This window comes from Dasypus novemcinctus, chromosome 7, assembly GCF_030445035.2.
Source record: "Dasypus novemcinctus isolate mDasNov1 chromosome 7, mDasNov1.1.hap2, whole genome shotgun sequence".
NCBI lineage: Eukaryota > Metazoa > Chordata > Mammalia > Cingulata > Dasypodidae > Dasypus > Dasypus novemcinctus.
This window is the reverse complement of record NC_080679.1, coordinates 16793971-16813904: the sequence shown is the minus strand read 5'-3', so window position 1 is coordinate 16813904 and position 19934 is coordinate 16793971. Positions and strand designations below refer to the sequence as shown.

At 37.1% G+C, this 19934-nt stretch overlaps 1 protein-coding gene across 1 annotated transcript in view; it reads left to right on the top strand.

Annotated features, from left to right (window-relative positions):
- RHBDD1 (rhomboid domain containing 1) overlaps positions 1 to 19934 on the top strand; it is a 164275-nt gene that overhangs the window by 82164 nt on the left and 62177 nt on the right. Inside the window, exon 6 of the mRNA XM_004453879.5 lies at positions 4412 to 4555. Within this exon, the coding sequence (XP_004453936.1) occupies positions 4412 to 4555 (144 nt within the window). The remainder of the gene's footprint in view (positions 1 to 4411; positions 4556 to 19934) is intronic.

Genomic DNA, 19934 nt, shown 5'->3' with positions numbered 1-19934 from the left:
GTTGCCTCAAATCACTGTAATCTGTTTGGCCACTAAAGCTATATTGATATGTATAAACAAAAGTACAGATATTATTTGTACTGAAGAGATGAGTATTCAGAGACTTTGGGTTATTTTGGATTTTGAATTAGCTGAACATTTTGGGGGATGGATAGGTAGAAATGCTAGCTAGACCTTCCATAACAGAATGACTTTCCACAGGGGTTTGAAAGTGGTAATGAACCATATGGGAAACTGCCCAATATGCTTTGATTCTTAAGGAATCGGGCAGCCTCTCTATTCAGGAACTACTCAAGCATCCCTTGGCAATCAGTGACATATCCATAAATATTCTACTAGTGTTTTGGAATGGTTGACCATTTCTTTCTTCCTTTTTTATTTTTATTTTTTAATTAGAGAAGTTGTGAGTTTACAGTAAAATCGTACATAAAATACAGGTTTCTTATATGCCACCCTATTATTAACACTTTGCATTAGTGTTGTGCATTTGTTACAATTGTTGAAAGTACATCTTTAAAATTGTGCCCATGATTTAACTTAGGGTTCACTGTTTGTGATGTGTACTTCCATGGGTTTCTTTTTTTCTCTAATAACATATATACAACCTAAAATTTCCCCTTTTTAACCAAATATATAATTTGACCTTTCTTTTGTTCTTTGTGAATGAGATGTATTAATGGTGTTTTGGCCATTTGCCCTTACATGAAAGGTCTTTGTGTGTGTGTGTGCATGTGAGACATATGAAAACCAAGATTTGTAGCATTGCCATAGATTCCTTTATCCTCAGAAAATGATACTTGCTGATGGGTGTTCTCCAACAAAGCAGTGGGAGCTCAGTTTCTCTGGTGGGTCTATTGGGTAGAGACTAATATGGGGAGGAATATGCGTATTTAAAATTATATCCAGATCCCAGTTCTGCCCGAACCATTTTAAGGATTTGGGAAGTTTACTTACCTCCTTCTCCTGTGTTAAATATCAATAGTGTTAATATTCTGACATGGGAAATGTGATAGAATACAGAATTTGGGTTATTAAAGGCATTTGGAAATCTCTGCTAATTTTTACTGCATTAGGAGGAAGATTTTGCAGAATCAGCCTACAAAATCTTGCATGATTTTATTTAAGTCATTCCTTTTTGTTATTTTTAAGGACGTTCAGTAAAATAGAGCAAAGCTAGAAGAATATTGTAATAATTAATAAGAAGGGACAAAGAATTTGAATAGCCATTTCTCCAAATTAAAATATACAAATTGCCTAAGCACATGAAAAGATGCACATCATCATTAGTCACTAAGGAAATACAAATCAAATTCACAATAAGATTCTACTTCAAGGCCACTAGAATGACTATAATTTAAAAGACAGATAATAACTATTGGGGAGGATGTGGAGAAGTCAAAACACTTATAAACTGCTAGTTGGATATAAAGTGCTTCAGCCACTATAGAAAACAGCCTGATAATTCCTCAAATGATTACACATAAAGTTCCCATATGACCCAGCAATTCCTAGGAATATATCTAAGAGAGCTGAAAACATGTGTCGTATAGAAACTTGTACACAAATGTTTATAGCAACATTATTTGTAATAGGCAAAAGGTGACAACCACCTAAATGTCTGTCAACTGATAAATGGATAAATAAAATATGAGTTTATATGGCTATGAGTCTCCAAAAAGAGCCGGGAGGTTATCAGAGGGGTTGCCCTTATGCACACCTGAGCAGAGTCCCAGAGACAGATAAAGTAGATACAACCCCAAGTACTGGTTCTTCTGAGGGCTGCAGAGACCCACAGGTTCTATGGTCATGGCAGATGGAGTTCAGTGCCATGTCAGTTGGCCCTACTTTGGAGTTTGTGTTTCTGTGTGATGGAGGTGGACTCAGATGTGATCTTTGTCCACAAGCCTCTCCTGCTACTTTTACCGGAACTGCAGTTGGGGTTTTAATGTATACCCAGGGGACCTGAATCTCTGGACTGACCATGTGATAGCCAGGCCCTGAGCCTCAACAGACTTGCAGCTCCTATACTCTGGTTTATTGGACTTACCCCACTCAGCTAACATGGAGGTGAAGAAGGTCAACCACCACACCAGGGAGCCAAGAGTGCCCACAACTGAAAGCAGGAGAATTGCATCCAGCATCCATGTGGAATCTGGGCCCCCTCTTGATATAGATGTGGAGTGGACACGGCCATTCTAGGGTCCCCAGGATAGAGGAATAGAGAATGGATTAGAGTGGACTTACAGATATTCTATTCATGAACTATTGTGATTAGTAATCGAAGAAAATGTGGCACTGGTGTGGAGAAAGTGGCATGGTTGCTGCTGGGGGTAGGGAGTGGGAGGAAGAGATGTGATGTGGGGCATTTTCGGGGGTTGGAGTTGTCCTGGGTGGTGCTGCAGGGACAGTTACCAGACATTGTATGTCCTCCCATGGCCCACTGGATGGACTGTGGGAGAGTGTGGGCTATGATGTGAACCATTGACCATGAGGTGCAGCGGTGCTCAGAGAGTTATATACCAAATGCAATGAGTGTCTCATGATGATGGAGGAGGTTGTTGTTATGGGCGGGGGAGTGGGGTATGTGGGGTGGGGGGTATGTGGGGACCTCATATTTTTTAAATGTAACATTAAAAAAATAAATAAAGAGAAAAAAATACGGTGTAGCTATAAAATGGAATATTATTTGACCATAAAAAGGAATTTAGTACTGAAACATGCTAAAACGTGATTAAACCTTAAAAACTTTATGGAAAGTGAAAGAAACCTGTCACAAACAATCACATATTATATGATTCTATTTATATGAAATGTTCAGAATGGGCAAATCTATAGGGTTGGAAAATAGAATAATGGTTGCTTAGGGCTGGGGAGGATGAGAAGATAGGGGTAGAGGGTTACTTTTTGGAATGATGAAATATTCTAAAACTGATTGTAGTGATCATTGCATAACTCTCTGAATATACCATTACCTGTACAATGAGTTGTATGGTATATGAATTATATTTCAATGGAGCTGATATAAAAGAATAATTAATAGGCAGAAATGATTTACATGACAAATACATAAACACCTATATTTACATTAGATTATCAGCTGAAACTAGATTCACATGTTTTATTATCATTTCATTGTGTATGTGAAAATGAAGCCTTCTAGAATGCCTGAAAATATTTTATGGGAAATAAACAATTTCCCTTTTAAACTTGTATTTTAGGAAGTGTCTTCTTTATAACCAATACAAAGGTAAATTTTTAAATAGCCTCAAGCCTAATTATTAAAAATTCTGAATATGAAATCTCAGTTAACTAGGTTCTCCCCTTGTTTTTTACTTAATTGTAGGGTTTTTTCTTTAGTCTTATTAAAGCAATAGCACTTAAACTCAGTCATAGACTACGCTAGGTAATCTGGAGACATATGACTCTTAGTAAATGTTAGGAATTTTCATCGTCAACACCAAACACATTAATTAAACATTTGAAAAGTTTTAACACTATTAAACATTATTAAAAAGTTTCATAATGGCAGGTAAGAGGGAAAGAATTAAACTATTAGCTTCCATTCACACCAGAATCAGATTAGTAAATTTTTTTGGTGGGGGAGGGGGGAATCCTTTCTAAACAAATTCCATAATGGGTGGTGATTAAAGGAAAGGTGAGAAGTAAACTCAAGCTGAGTGAACAGATGGATAAATACCTTACGGAAGTGAACTTTGCTCCATTACTGACCTTTATTAATGGGATAGCTGAGTTTGATACTAAAAACATTATTTAATGACCAGGCTATTTCTTCTCCCTTGTTTTATCTAGCAACCAATTTTATGAACATACCATTAATGGAAACTACCATCTCTTCCTTAGAATTAAAATTACAGAGAATTTGGCTTATGTAGTCCTTGCCATCCACAGTGTCATACCCACCATGGAAATCTTGGAGTATATGCACTAGACGTTGGTCAGTCCCTCCTTTTCTGGAGCCATGGGACAGTAGGACTTGATAAGTTATTGTCTCATCCATTCTCTTGACTCTAGTCAGAATGTCACTGAAAATACTCCCAACTATTCCATAGCTCTGAGCTGAAAGAATCTGCTCCATATGTCGATAGCCCTTTCCAGCCCCTCTTCAATACCTCTTACAACTACCTAAATCAATGTCATTTTTCCTCTAGAGCATGTAAGGAGTAGTTCATTGCTGGCCCGGTCTGGGCACCGGGGAATACAGCAGTGACACAACATTCATTCCCTGCCCTCCTGGAGCCAGTCTTAGCATCTTTCCTCATGTGGAGGATTATCTCTATTCTTAAACTAATAATATGGATTGCTTTCTTGTCTTGGCTTACACGAAATAGGAAGTATGAAACAAAAGACCCATCCGTGACAGTGTTGGATAACGTTTCCATTGTGCCTGTAGGCTACTCTGGGTATCAGGACCATTACCCGTACAGCAGAGCAGGGTACTACGAAGCCGCACCGCGGAGCTATGAGGCGTACACGGCAGGGCTGAGCGAGGAGGAGCAGCTGGAGAGAGCCCTGAGAGCCAGCCTCCAGGACCGAGGTAGGAGTCGCACCCTGCAGTTATTTAAAGCCTCACGTGGTGAGGTGTTCTGAAAAAGGACTATTTTGTAGCAAATTAAACTTTAAAGAGTTTATAAAAAGGGTCTGTAGATGAAAAATGTGTGCAGATTGTGATTACAAAGAATGGGGTGTGATGCCATATTTCTAGCAACCTACAGTAATAAGGTGGCAGACCGTGCATGCATTGTTAACGCGGTTCTTTTTATATTCCTGCTGCATCCAGTGCTTCGTGAAACTAGCAAACAAACAAACCTGAGGTGTATGACCAAGGGGGGTTTACATTGGACTTCATATCTGTGAAACAGATTCTGTGTCACCATATATCAATGTGCTGCCCGCAAACCATCTCCCTCATAGTCACATGGATACGTGATGAGAATTCAAATTCAGCATTCTACCCCACACCTACTGGTAGCAGAACCTAGAAATTTCAATTTTTTTTTCAATTTTTTGTTTTTGTTTTTAAAGAAACTTTTGATTGCATAAATGTTACATACAAATATAAGGGATTCCCATATTCCCCACTCCCTCCCTCTTGCACACTTTCCTACATTAACAACATCCTTCATTAGTGTGGTACATTTGCTACAACTGATGAACATGTATTGAAGCATTGCTACTAACCATGGACATTATACATTATATTGTATACATTATAGTTTACACTTGGTCCCACACAATTTTGTAAGTTATGACAAAATATACAGCAGCCTGTATCAGTCACTGCAGTATCATGCAGGACAATTCCAGTGTCTCCAAAATGCCCCTGTGTTATACCTATTCTTCCCTCTCCTATCCTTTAGAACCTCTGGTGGCCACTGCCTTTATATCAATGGTAAGAGTTCTTCCATTGCTACAGTAATAAGTCTGTAGGAGAATAATAAGTCTACTTTAGTTCATTGTTCATTCCCCAATTTTGAGGATTTGGGGATGGTGATGCCCACTCTGCTTCTAATTGAGAGGGAGCATAGATCCCATGGGGCAGATGGATGGAACTATCATGCTTGCAGTTGCAGATACTCTCTGTTCCTTGCAATGGGCATTGTCCATCATCATCTTCTTGTTAGTTGTCCTGGGTGAGTCCAATGAACTGCAGAGTACATGTTGCAACTCTGCTGAAATTCAGGGCTCAACTGGCACATGGATAGACCAACGATTCTTGTACAAACTGATCTATATCAATTTGAAACACTGTATTCATTCTGCCATCTTTGTTCTGGGTTTGGCTTATGAGTTTGATGATTATTGTTTTTATTGTTGTTTTAATAGTGACTAAAAATCATCTATTCATTCAACAAGCATTTATTAAGGTCTCATTATATTCCACATACTGTGCCAGGTACAATGAGGAATACAAAGTTGTAAAAAAAGATGGACTGCCCTCAAAAAGTTCATCATCTTTTGAAGAGCAGAGATAATTCAAAGTAAGGTAACCATAGTATCAGGTCCTGGAGAGAGGTCAGGCTAAGTGCTGGAGGCAATTAGACGGGGTGGCTTTTTCTTTTCTAAAATGGTCAAGAGAGAGCATCAACAGAGAAGGTAGCATTTGAGTTGGACCTTTAAGAATGAAGAAAATCTGTGGAGGTGTGGAAGGTCATGCTAGGCAGAAATTTGAGTGTCAGCATAGACAACAGAAGTAAGGCGCATGTTCAGCCAACACTCCCTTTTGAACAGGGAATTAAAGAAGGGGAAGAAGACTAGGAAGCCAGGCTGGGGCCTGAACACAGACAGTCCAAGTGGAAAACGGATTTGGTCTATGGTGTAAATGCCAGTAGGATTCTGCATGGGACTGCGATGTGATCAGAGCTGTGTTTAATGACTCTGGCAGCAGTCATTCTGCAAACAAGGTGGAGCATGTTTGGATACCAAATATTACACTAGACACACGAGACAGTGAGAATACGTAAGTTCTGACAACACGGTTTCTGACTTTAAGGAATACAGTCTTAGCAGCAGCAGTGTGAATGGACATGGGAGAGGACAAGAAGATGGGGAGTGGTATTGGAAGACTATTGCAATAGTCTGAGCTGGAAATAATGAAAGCCTAAATTATGAAGGTAGCAGGAAAAGTGGAAAGGAAGAAATGAAACAGTATTTGCCAAAGTGAGGAGTATCAGAACTATAGTATATCAGTTTCCTATTACTGTGTAACAAATCGACCAAAAACTCATAGCTTTAAACATTAAACATTTTTTCTTGTTCATGAGTCTGTAGGTAAGCTGGGTGGTTCTGCTGGTCTGGGCAGGCTTGGCTGATTCTGGCTACCCTAATGTGTTTGTAGTCAGTGAGTAGTCAGCGGGGACTGGCTGCTCTAGGATGGCCTAATTTACATGCCCAGCTAACTATTGTACAAGGCTATGGAGGGGACTGGGCCACACTCGGCTCACTGTCCAGCAGGCTAATTCAGGCTGGTTCATAAGGCAGCAATGGCAGGATTCCAAGAGACAGTGTGGAAATTAGCAGAACTTGCTGTGGCACGTTGTCATTTCCACCTCATGCTGTTGCCAAAGCAAGTTCCAAAACCAGCCCAGATTCAAGGGATGGGCAAATAGATTCTATTTCTTAATGGGAAGAGCTGAAAAGTCATAAGTGAAGGCCGTCAATAGAGGAAGGGGTAGAGAATTGGGGCCATTTTTGTAACCACTATGCGAGTAAAGTCTGTGGACCAGCAATCTCATAATCACTAGAAGCATGCCTTACCAATGAAATTTCAAAATATGGGAGTGGAGCTCCAGAGCCTCTATTTTAACAAGTTTTCATGGTTATTCCTATGCACACAGAGGTTTAATTACTACTGGAATAGACATGAAATATTCTGGGACAGTAGAGCAGGGCAAGGCTACTCAGCATGGGCTTCTTACAAACTCTATCCTATTCTAGGCTGACTATAAATAGAGCCCCAAGACCCAAGGTCATGGTATGATAGAAAAAATTTAGACCTATATTTTTTGGGGAAATATCCAATTATTACCTTCTGTTAAGAAAATGTATAGTCTAAAAATAATTAAAAATGTAATCTTCAAAAATAATTAAAGAGTGATCAAAAATCAGAGGGCAGGGAAGCGGCTGTGGCTCAATCAGTTGGGCTCCTGTCTACCATATGGGAGGCCCTGGGTTCGCGTCCCAGGGCCTCCTTGTGAAGGCAGGCTCGTCCACACGCTGCGGAGTGCCACCTGGCCCGCAAGCACCGTGGACAGCCGACTCAGCAAGGTGACATAACAAAAAGGGAGATAAGCAAAAAGCGCGGAAGAGCACAGCAATGGACATGGAGAGCAGATAGCAAGCAAGCCACAAGCGGGGGGAGAGGAAATAAATAAAAATAAATACAGACACAGAAGAATGCACAGTAAATGGACACAGAATGGACAGCGTGCAAAAAAAAAAGCCACAGGGGGGGATTAAAAAAAAATCAGAGGGCAAAAACCAGTTATGCAGGTAGAATATTTGAATGTGGGGCATAGAAAATCTGCTATGTTAAATATAGTTGTGAAAGGAAATCCAAGAAGACAAGCTTACCTTTTGTAGTTTTATTTTTTAAGTTTTCTTATATGTCTCTATCAGTAAGACACAGGTAGTAAGAAGGAAGTATGGCTTTTATAAAGATTTTGACCTTGTCTCTCATAGGCATCAATATGGCAGTTCCATAGATGAAAAGTCCTCTCTTGGGCCTGGTGATTGTGAAGCAATTTTGGAGACTTGAGTATATCCACAGAGGATGGCTTTTACATTTTCATCAATCAGAAAATAGGTTAGTGTAGATTTTTGTGACTGTTTAATAAAGAATAGGTTTATTATTAGGTTACTATAAGTAGTTAATACTGTTTCCTGCTGAAAAAATAAATGGCATTGAATAACAGGGGGAAAAATCAGTCACATATTACCTTCAGAGATTTCAGAAGGTAATCTGTATATGATTTGGATATTTTAAAATCATATTCTTAAAAAAAAGTTAAAATAATTTACAAGAGACAGCTCACTAAATAGCAGTAGAAATAACCTAAAAATTTCTACCACTGTTATTTCAAACAATTACAGCCTCAAAACATTACAGTGAAGTAAGAATTGTCATTTTTATTTTGAAGTTTTTTTTATTCATCAGAGACCTATTGGTGAAAGGAATGTTTTGGGGATTACATTGAAGCCAAGGGTTTTGCTTCTGCCTCCTAACTAGTTGCTTGGCTTGGAAAAATCTGGCATCTCTTTATGAGTATGCAGTTAATTTCTAATGTAGTGTAAAGCTGCTACACTAAAAGCTATGGAGTTTTTACTGATTTATTTTCACCAACTCTCACCTTTTATTTTAACAAAGTCAATATTTTTCAAAACCCTTTGAAAGTAGGCAGCAGATGTCACATTATTTTGTCTCTAAATAGTTAAGCATATGTCCACTAAGAATTAGGGACATTCTGCTACTAATCCACAATACCCACATCAAAGAAGATCAGTTAATTCCCTAATAACACCTAATATCTAGTCCAAACACAAAATTCCCCAATTGCCAAAAAAAAAAAAATGTATAGCCAGTTTTCCAAGGTTCCTGTATTGTAGTTGGTTGTTATGTCTTTTTTTCATACAGTCCCACATCCCACCTTTTATTTCATGATAGTTGATTTTTTTTTTTTTCTGGGAGACCAGTCCTGCTGAATTATAGAAATCCCACAACTTCTCCAATTATTTCTTCATGGTGTCATTTAATTTGTTCCTCTATTCCCTGTATTTCCTGTATACTGACACTTATATTTGAGGGTTTAATTAAATTAAGGCTAACCATTTTTAGGAAGACTATGTCATAAGTGATGTGAGGTTCTTCATATTTCATCATACTGGGAGGCACATGATGTCAGGTTTTCCCACTAATAATACTGCCAAGTTTGAATGTTGTGTTCAAGATTGTTATGGCCAAATCTTTCCATTGTAAAGGTACATTTTTTCCCTTTGCTGCTAGCATATCATCTGTGAGGTGATCCTATATCACTAAAAATACCCTGTTTCCCAGCAACTGTCTAACTAGTGGTCTTTTGCAAGACTATCAGTTATTTCATTGGGTTTCTTTTAAAATTTTTGTTTATCTACTCTATATTTTATTTGTAGTAAAATTCATTTATGACGTACAGTTGTATGAGTTTGTACAAATGTTGTGTATCCATTACAACAACCTAGATACGGACCAGTTCCAGCAATCAAAAAATTCCCTTGCACTGTCCCTTTGTAGTCAACCTCCACCCACTCCTGATCCTTGACAACCATTCATCTGTTCTCCATTTCTATTATTTTGCCTTTTCCAGAACGTCGTACATATGGGATCATATAATATGTAGCTTTTGGGGTCTGGCTTCTTTCATTTACCAAAATGGGTTTGTGACCTGCCTGCTGAGGATGGTGTCATCAATGCAGCCACCTGGCAGTGGCAGGAAAGTCCCACCCCTCAAGACTCACACCATCTCCTTGACCTTGGGCTTGTCACTGAACAGCAGCAGGGTTGTACCCCACAGAAAAGGGCAGCAGGTTTTGGTACCTGGAATCCTCTAGGAAGGGTTTTAAGACCTGGTTGCAGAGGACCTTCGTCAAGACCTGGCGCTGTATGAGAGCCTGTCCTCCACACTCAGGACCACATTCTGGCAGACAGCTATCATTTGGTTGTCTCAGGGAGACTGCTGCTATCTCCTGTCAGAGGTTAGGAGGAAAGGAGTCAGGCTTCTTTCATTTAGCAAAATGCATTTGTGATCCATGTTTGTTGAATGTTTAGAAAATGTGTTCCCTTTTAATGTTAAGTTATATATTTTGCATGGATGTACCAAGTTTCTTTAAAATCCATTTACCAGTTGAAGGATATTTGTGTTGTTTGTTGGTTTGGTTTTTATGAGTAAAACTTCTATAAAATGTCACATGCAAGTATTTGTGTGAACATGAGTTTTCTCTTCACTTGGGTGAATACCTAGGAGTAAGATTGCTGGGTCATATGGTAAGTGTATGTTTAACTTTATAAGAAACGGCCAAATTATTTTCCAAAGTGGCTGTTCCATTTTCCATTCCCTCCAACAAGGTATGAGAGTTCCAGTTGTTCTGAATTCCCCTTAGCACTTGGTATTTTCAGCAGTCTTCATCTTAACCATTCTAATAAGTATATTATGATGTCAGGTAGTGGTTTCAATATGCATTTCTCTAATGTCTGATGATATTTCATTTCATGTGTTTATTTGCCATCTCTGCATATTCTTTGATGAAATGTCTGTTCAATTATTTTGCACATTTTTAATTGAATTTTATTAAGTTTTAAGAATTTTTTATATCTGGATACAAATCTATTATCAGATATGTGATTTGCAAATAATTTCTCCAGCCTGTGACTTGTCTTTCCATTCTCTTAACAGTATCTTGTACACCACAAAAGTTTTTAATTTTGATGGAGTCTAATTTTTCAAATTATTTTGTGGATCAAGGTTTTAGTATCGTATCTAAGAATCTTTTTGCCTAACTCAAGGCCATAAATATTCTATGTTTTCTTCTAGGGGTTTCATAGTTTTCCAATTTATATTCAGTCAGTTTTTTATGAGATGTGAAGTGTAGTTTTTTTTTTTTTTCATATAAACTTCCAAATAATTTAGCACCATTTGTTATAAAGACTATCCTTTCTCCATTGAATTGCCTTTGTACCTTTGTCAAATATTAATTGCCATGGGGATCTATTTTGGGACTCTGTTTTCGTTGCCTTTGATCTGTATGTCTATCCCCTCACCAATACTCTTAATTTCTTGATTTCTTTAGTTTTGCAGTAGTCCAAAAATATGGGTACTGTGAATCCTCAAACGTTGTTCTTCTATTTCAAAAGTGTTTAGGCTATAATAGCCCATTATAGTTATAAATTTCAGAAGAAGCTTACTGATAGCCACTAAAAATCCTGCTGGAAGTTTGATTCCATAGATCACTTTAGAGAGAGTTAATATCTTAGCAATATTGAATTTTCCTACCCATGAATACAATTTATTTTTCCAGTTATTTTTATCTTCTTTGATTTTGTTCATCATTATTTCATGGTTCTGAGCATATAGATCTTCCATATGTTTAGTTAGATTTATACTTGTTTTATTTTATATTTTTGAGGGTGAATGCTATCATAAATGGTACTTGAAATTTTTTTTCTGCATCTATTAAAATTATGTACTTTTTCTTCTTTAGTCTATTAACATATTAAATTACTTTGATTTTTCCTGCATTCCCAGGATAAATACTACCTGGTTGTGAATATTATTTGTCCATCCTGGTAAATATTCTATGTACTCTTGAAAAGAATGTGTATTCTGCTTTGTTGATTATTTTATAAGTGCTAATTAGATTAACTTAGTTGCTAATGTTCAGGTTTTCTAGATCTCAGCTGAGTATCTGCTTGTTTTGATGAATACTTGTTTTACCTGTTATATTTTTAAAAATTTTTTATTACTTGTTCAATGGGAGTCTCAAACTATTATTGATTTCTCCTTTCAACTCTGTCACTTTTTTTGTGAACTATTTTTATTATTTTTAACCTTTTTGTCAATTTATTTATTTTTTAAAAAATTGAGGTTTCCATTTTTTCATGCAAAAAAATTGAGTTCTCCCACCTCATACCTACAGTTTTACCTATTATTGACACTTTACATTTGTGTGGTAACTTTGTTACAATTGATGAAATAATATTATTATAATTATACTATTAATTATAGTCCACAGTTTATATTAGGGTTTGCTGTGTGATACAATCCTATGGTTTTTTTATTCTAGTAACATATATGCAACCTAAAATTTCCCCTTGGAATGATATTCAAATATGTAATTCATCGGTGTTAATTACATTCATAGTGTTGTGCTGCCATTACCACTGTCCATAACCAAAACTTTTCTATCACCCCAAACTCTACCAATTAAGCATTAACTCCCCATTCCCTACCCCTACCTGAGCCCCTGGCAAACTGTATTCTGGCTTCTGACTATGAATTTGCATATTCTAGTTATTTCATATCAGTATAGTCATATAATATTTGTCCTTTTGTGTCTGGCTTATTGTACTCAGCATGATATCTTCAAGGTTCATACAAGTTGTCACATGTCTCAGAACTTCATTCCTTTTTACAACTGAATAATGTTCCATGGTGTATATATGCTGCATTTTGTTTATCCATTCATCTGTTGCTTCCCTCTTTTGACAATTGTACATAATACCACTTCAAATATCAGTGTGTAAATATCTGTCTGAGTTCCTGCTTTCAGTTCTTTTGGGTATATACCAAGAAGTGGGATGACAAGGTCATATGGCAGTATCTGAGAAACTGCCAAACTGTTTTCCACAAAGCCTACACCATTTTATCAAAATGAACAAGTATTCCTGGTCCTCAAAATCCTCTCCAAACTTGTTAATTTCCATTTTAAAAATAGTAGCCATTCTTTTGGGTGTGAAATGGTATCTCGTTAAATTTATGATTTATGTTTCCCTAATGGCTAATAATGTTGAGCATCTTTTAATGTGGTTATTGGCCACTTGTATAACTTCTTTGGAGAAAAGCCTATTGAAGTCTTTTACACATTTTAAAACTGGATTATTTGTCCATTTGTTGTTGAGTTGTAGGATTTCATTTTCTCCCATTCTGTAGGTTGTCCTTTTTCATGATGAAGACTGATGCACAAAAGTTTTAAATTTTTATGAAATTTCACAGATCTATTTTTTTTTCTTTTGTTGCTCATGCTTTTCGGGTAAAATCTAAGAAAACATTGCCTATCACAAGTTCCTGAAGATGCTTTCCTACATTTCTCTAGGAATTTTATAGTTTTGCATTAGTTCTTTCATCCATTTTGAGTTAATTTTGTGTATGGTGTGAGATAGGGGTCCACATTCATTCTTTTTTAAAAATATATATTTTATTTATTTTTAAAAGATACTTAGACTACATAAAATGTTACATTAAAAAATATAAGGGATTCCCATGTGTCCCACTCCCTGCACCTCCCACGTTTCCCCACATTAATAACTTCTTTCATTAGTGTGTACATTTATTACAATTAATGAACACATTTTGGAGCATTGCCACTAAGCATGAGTTATAGTTTACACTGTAGTTTACACTCTCTCCCACCAATTCTATATCTTCAAGAAGATATAGATCTGTATAATGATATAATATATATAGTGATCTGTATCTGTCATTGCAATGTCATTCAGGTCAATTCCAAGTCCTGAAAATGCCCCCACATTGCACATCTTTTACCCACTCCTTGATTTCAGCACCTTCAGTGGCCACAGTCTCCACATCAAAGATATAATTTCTTCCATTGCTAGAATCACAATAAGTCTGTAGTAGAATACCAATAAGTCTACTCTAATTCATATTTATTCTCCAATCTTGAGGATTCTGAGATGGTGATGCCCACTCCCCCTCTAATTGAGAGGGGGCTTTGATCCCATATTGGCTGATGGATGGGACTCTCTTGCTTGCAGTTGTAGACTCTGTCACTTCCTTTGTGTGGTGTTTGTCTGTCCATCCTCACTTCCTTGTTGTTTGTCCTGGGTGAGCCCAGTGAACTGAAAAGTAGGTGTTGCAACTCTGCTAAGACTCAGGGCCCAGCTGGCACATGGACAGCCCAGAGATCCAAGTCTCTTGAACATACACCTACCAACTCCAGCACCAACTATAGGTTCAAATAAAAGGGACAGAAGAATCATGTGTAAAGAAGTCACATCTGAGTCCAACTCTGTCATACTCGGGTGCACAAACTCCAAAGTAGGGCCCACTGGCAAAGCACTAAACTCTGGAGCTGTCTGCCATGGCTGTAGGACCTAGGTGTCTCCAGAGCCATCAGGAACCCTACTATTTGGGGTAGCATCTACTTTGGCTGTCTATGGGATCCTGCTGAGAAATGCATAAATGTTACCTCTATGATGAACTCCCGACTCACTTTAAAGTCTCTTAGCCATATAAACTCATTCATCCTCACCATTTCCCCCTTTTATTCAAGGTCTTTTTCCAGTTGCATCACCAGCCGTGCTTGGTAGTAATCCCTTGGTGCCAGGAAGGCTCATCCCTGGGAGTCATGTCCCATGCTGGGGGGAAGGTAATGCATTTATATGCTGAGTTTGGCTTAAAGAGAGGCCATATTTGAGCAACTTGGAAGCTCTCAGGAGGTAACTCTTAGGCTCCCTACAGTACCAAGTTGCTAAGTTGCAAATTCAAGAGCAAAAGGCTCATAAGCATAGTTGTCAATATCAAGGGTTCATCAATGGACCATCCTTCTTTAGTAGTCATTGCCCCTGTACTTGGGGGATTGTTGCTGTTCCATTAAATAATGTGGCAGAGTTCCCCAGGATAGGAATTCAATACTCTTTTGGTTGTTATGTGAATTTCTACCTACTATGACAATGCACCATGAATATTTGAACATATTTATATACTTTATATGTATGCCTAGGTGGACTTCCTCCCATGTATCCCCCATCACTGACACCCCACACCAATGATCCTCCCCTGCCATAGTTCTAACCTTTCTTTGATCAAAAATTTCTTAAAAAACGAAGCCAAGAATATTGCCAAATTTAATTAATAGGAAAATGCAATAATAATGATAGGTTTAACCATTTGAAATAAGGTACATAATAGTTTAGAAAAATTAAAACTAAAATAAAGTAAAAATATTGGGGTATTAAAGAAAATGAAAAATATTTAAAAAAAAATTTTTTTTGACATTTCGTCTTTCATCCCTGTAATGTTTTCCTATATGTACAGTGTGGTTTTCTTCTGTTTCTTCTGCAGTGTCTTACATTTTTCCATTTTGTCTTCAAAAAAGTTTTAGGTCACAGTAAAGTCACATACAGAATATAGGGGACTCCCATATACCCAACATCCTTCCCCTCTTTCCCCTTCCCTATTAATAACCTTTTTACATGTGGATGGTAGGTACATTTGTTACTACTGATGTACAAATATTGAAACATAGTTACTAACTGTGCAAATATTGAAACATAGCTACTAACCATGGTCAGTGCTTTACATCATGGTTTACATTTTAGACCATATGCTTTTATAAATTTTTGATGAAATTTAATGTGGTCTGTATCCATCACTGCAAGATCATGCGGAATACTTCCATTACTCCCTAAATACCCCCTGTTACATCTATTCTATTCCTCCCTCCCCCTCCCCTGGGGACCCATAGGAACCACCAGCCTTCACTTCTTGAAAGACAAGATTCATAGATGTAACAACGCTGAGGGCTTGACACACTAGTCCCTCCTTCCCTATTAGGAACTGCCTATGTTCTCAAGAGACACTCTCCCCTCTGTTTGAGACCATATTGGGCCTCCCCAGTATGAAAGTCCAACTCCTTCTCACTCATTTTGTGGGTCTCCCCACACTAATACAATACACTATGACAAAATTATCATATGCACATTCTCTAGAATACTGCCCAGGTGCGCCCTGTCCCAAATGCCCCCACTATCCAACATCCTAAACCAGTAAACCTTCTTTGTCATATTGCCAAAAGAGTTTTCTCAACATTGTAGTTTCAACTATGTACCCACCAATCTCCAGTGTTTACCTGCTCCCTCTCCCAACCCTTCCCTAGTTCCATGGACCGTCCAATCCATCGTCCCCACCCTATTCCCCTTTCAAGCTTCCACTGCCCAAACCAATAGTATCCCTGTACCCCTGTCCTATCCCTTCACTGCACAACTACACACTTCCACCCTATCATAAATTTCGCCCTTATGGGCATTGGCTCACAACCTTCTTCTCCTTTTCTATTTCCTGTAAACCTATCTTCCAGAGTTTAGCTCTCTGATTTGGCTCAATTTGCTGAATTCATATCAGAAAAGTCATGTAATATTTGTCCTTTAATGCCTTCCTTTCTTCACTCAACATAAGGTCCTCAAGACTCATCCATGTTATCCCATGTGTTAGTACTGTATTCCTTCTTACAGCTGAATAATATCCCATTGTTTGTATATACCATATTTTGTTTATCCTTTCTTCTGTTGATGGGCATTTGGGTTGATTCCAACTTTTGGTAATAGTGAATAATACCATTGTGAACATTGGTGTGCATATATCTGTTTGTGTCCTTGCTTTCTCAGTTCTTCTGCATATATACCCAGCAGTGGAATTGCTGGGTCATGTGGCAGATCTATAGTTAGTTTTTTGAGAAACTGCCAAGTGGTCCTCCACAATGGCTGCACCATTCTCCATTCCCACCAGCAGTGGATGAGGGTTTCCATTCCTCCACATCCTCTCCAACACTTGTAGTCCTTGATTTTTTTAATGGCCACCAGTCTAATTGGTATACAATATTAACTCATTGTAGTTTTGTTTTGACTCCTAATAGATAGTGATGTTGAGCATTTTTTCATGTGCTTTTTAGCCATTTATATTTCTTCTTTGGAGAAGCATCTGTTCAAATCCCTTGTCCATTTTTTGAATTGGTTGTTTGTCTTTTTATTTTTGAGATATAGGATTTCTTTATATATGCTGGATATTAGGCTCCTATCAAATATATGGTTACCAAATATTTTCTCCCATTGGTTAGGCTGTCTTTTCACTTTCTTGATAAATTCCTTTGAGATGCAAAAGGTTTTAATTTTGAGGAGGTCCCATTTATCTAATTTTTCTTCAATTGCTCATGCTTTGGGTGTGAAGTTCATGAAACCATTTCCTATCACAAGGTCCTGTAGATGCTTCCCTACATTATCTTTCAAGGTCTTCATGGTCTTGGGTCTTATATTTAGATCTTTGATCCATCTTGAGTTGATTTTTGTATAAGGTGTGAGATGATTTTCCTCTCTTATTCTTTGGATACAGATATCCAGTTCTACAAGCACCATTTGTTGAAGAGACTCTTCTCTCCCAGTTGAGTGGGCTTGATTGCCTTGTCGAATATTTGATGACTGTGTATGTGAGGATCTATATCAGAATTCTCAATTCAGATTCATTGGTCAGAATGTCTATCCTTGTGCCAATACCATGCAGTTACCACTGTAGCTTTGTAGTATGTTTTAAAGAAGAAAACCACACTGTACATATAGGAAAACATTACAGGGATGAAAGGCAAAATGTCAAAAAAAAATTTTTTTTTCTTTAATACCCCAATATTTTTACTTTATTTTAGTTTTAATTTTTCTAAACTATTATGTACCTTATTTCATATGGTTAAACCTATCATTACTATTGCATTTTCCTATTAATTAAATTTGGCAATATTCTTGGCTTCGTTTTTTAAGAAATTTTTGATCAAAGAAAGGTTAGAACTATGGCAGGGGAGGATCATTGGTGTGGGGTGTCAGTGATGGGGGATACATGGGAGGAAGTCCACCTAGGCATACATATAAAGTATATAAATATGTTCAAATATTCATGGTAGTGTGATCCCTCTGATTTCATTTTTCTTTTTATATCTTTGGCTATTTGGGACCTCTTGCCCTTCCAAATATATCTCATAGTTAGTTTTTCCAGTTCAGTAAAAAATGTTGCCTTGATTTTTATTGTGATTGTATTAAATCTGTAAATTAGTTTGGGTAGCATAGACATCTTAATGATCCATGAACAGGAAATATTCTTCCATTTGTTTAAGTCTTCTTTGATTTCCTTTAAAAGTGTTGTATAGTTTTCCATGTATAGTCATTTGTATCTTTAGTTAAATTTATTCCTCAGTATTTGATTTTTTAATTTACTATTGTAAATGGTATTTTTTTTCTTGATTTCCTTCTCAGATTGCTCATTATTGGTGTACAGAAATGCTACTGATTTTTGCACATTGGTCTTATAACCTGCAACTTCACTGAACTCATTTATAAGTTCTAGAAGCTTTGTTGTAGACTTCTCAGGGCTTTCTATGTATAGGATCATGTCGTCTGCAAATAGTGAAATTTCTACTTTTTCCTTTCCAATTTGGATACCTTTTATATCTTTTTCTTTCCTCAGTGCCCGATCAAATACTTCTAACACAATGTTTAATAGGAGTGGTGATAGTGGGCATCCTTGTCTTATTCCCAAAGTTAGTGGGAAAGCTTTTAGGATTTCATCATAATATATGATGTTAGCTGAGGTTTTTCATATATACCCTTTATTATGTTCAGAAAGTTTCCATCTATTCATATCTTTTGCAGTGTTTTTATCAAGAAAGTATACTGTATTTTGTCAAATGCTTTTTCTGCATCTGTAGAGATATCCACATGCTTTTTTTCTTTTGATCTGTTTGTGGTATATTATATTGATTGATTTTCTTATATTGAATCATCCTTGCATACCCTGGTTGAAACCCACTTGGTCATGGTGTATAATTCATTTGATGTTTTGCTGAATGTGATTAGCAAGTATTTGTTGAGGCTTTTAGCATCTAGGTTCATTAAAGAGATTGGTCTGTAATTTTCCTTTCTTGTGGCATCTCTGTTTGGCTTTGGTATTAGGGTAACGTTGGCATCATAGAATGAGTTAGACAATGTTCCTTCTATCTCTGTTTTTTGGAAGAGTTTAAGCAGGACTGGTGTTAGTTCTTTCCAGAATGTTTCACCTGTGGAGCCATCTGTTCCTGGGCTCTTCTTAGTTGGGATGTTTTTGGTCACTGATTCTATCTCTTTACTTGTGATTGGTCTGTTAAGTTTATCAATACTATCTTTCATCATTGTAGGCTGCCTGTGTGTTTCTAGGAATTTGTCCATTTTCTCTAAATTTTCTTTCTTGTTGGCATATAATTTTTCAAAGTATCCTCCTATGATACTCTTTATTTCTGTGGGGCCAATGGTGAGATCCCCTTCCTTGTTTCTTATTTTGTATATTTGCATCTTCTCTCTTTTTTTCATTGTTAGTCTAACTAAGAGTTTGTCAATTTTATTGATCATCTTGAAGAACTGTCTTTTGGTTTTGTTTTTTCTAGTGCTATCTTATTTTCTATTTCATTTAGTTCTGCTCTAATCTTTGTTATTTTCTCCTTTCTACTCCGTTTGGGGTTAATTGTTGTTATTTTTCTAATTCCTCCTGGTGTGCAGTTAGGTCTCTGATTTTAGCTCTGTAATCTTTTTTGATATATGCATTAATGGCTATGAATTTCACTCTCAGTACAGATTTTGCTGCATCCCATAGGTTTTGATATGTTGTGTTGTCATTTTCATTCATTTCAAGGTAGTTACTGATTTCTTTTGAAATTTCCTCCTTGACCCACTGTTTGTCTAAGATTGTGTTGTTTAACTTCCACATCTTTGTCCCTAATCTGGTTCTCTGGCGTTTACCTATCTCCAGCTTTATTCCATTGTGGTCAGAGAAATTACTTTATATAATTTCAATCTTTCTGAGTTCATTGAGAATTTTTCAGTGGTCTAGCATGTGGTCTATCTTGGAGAATGATCT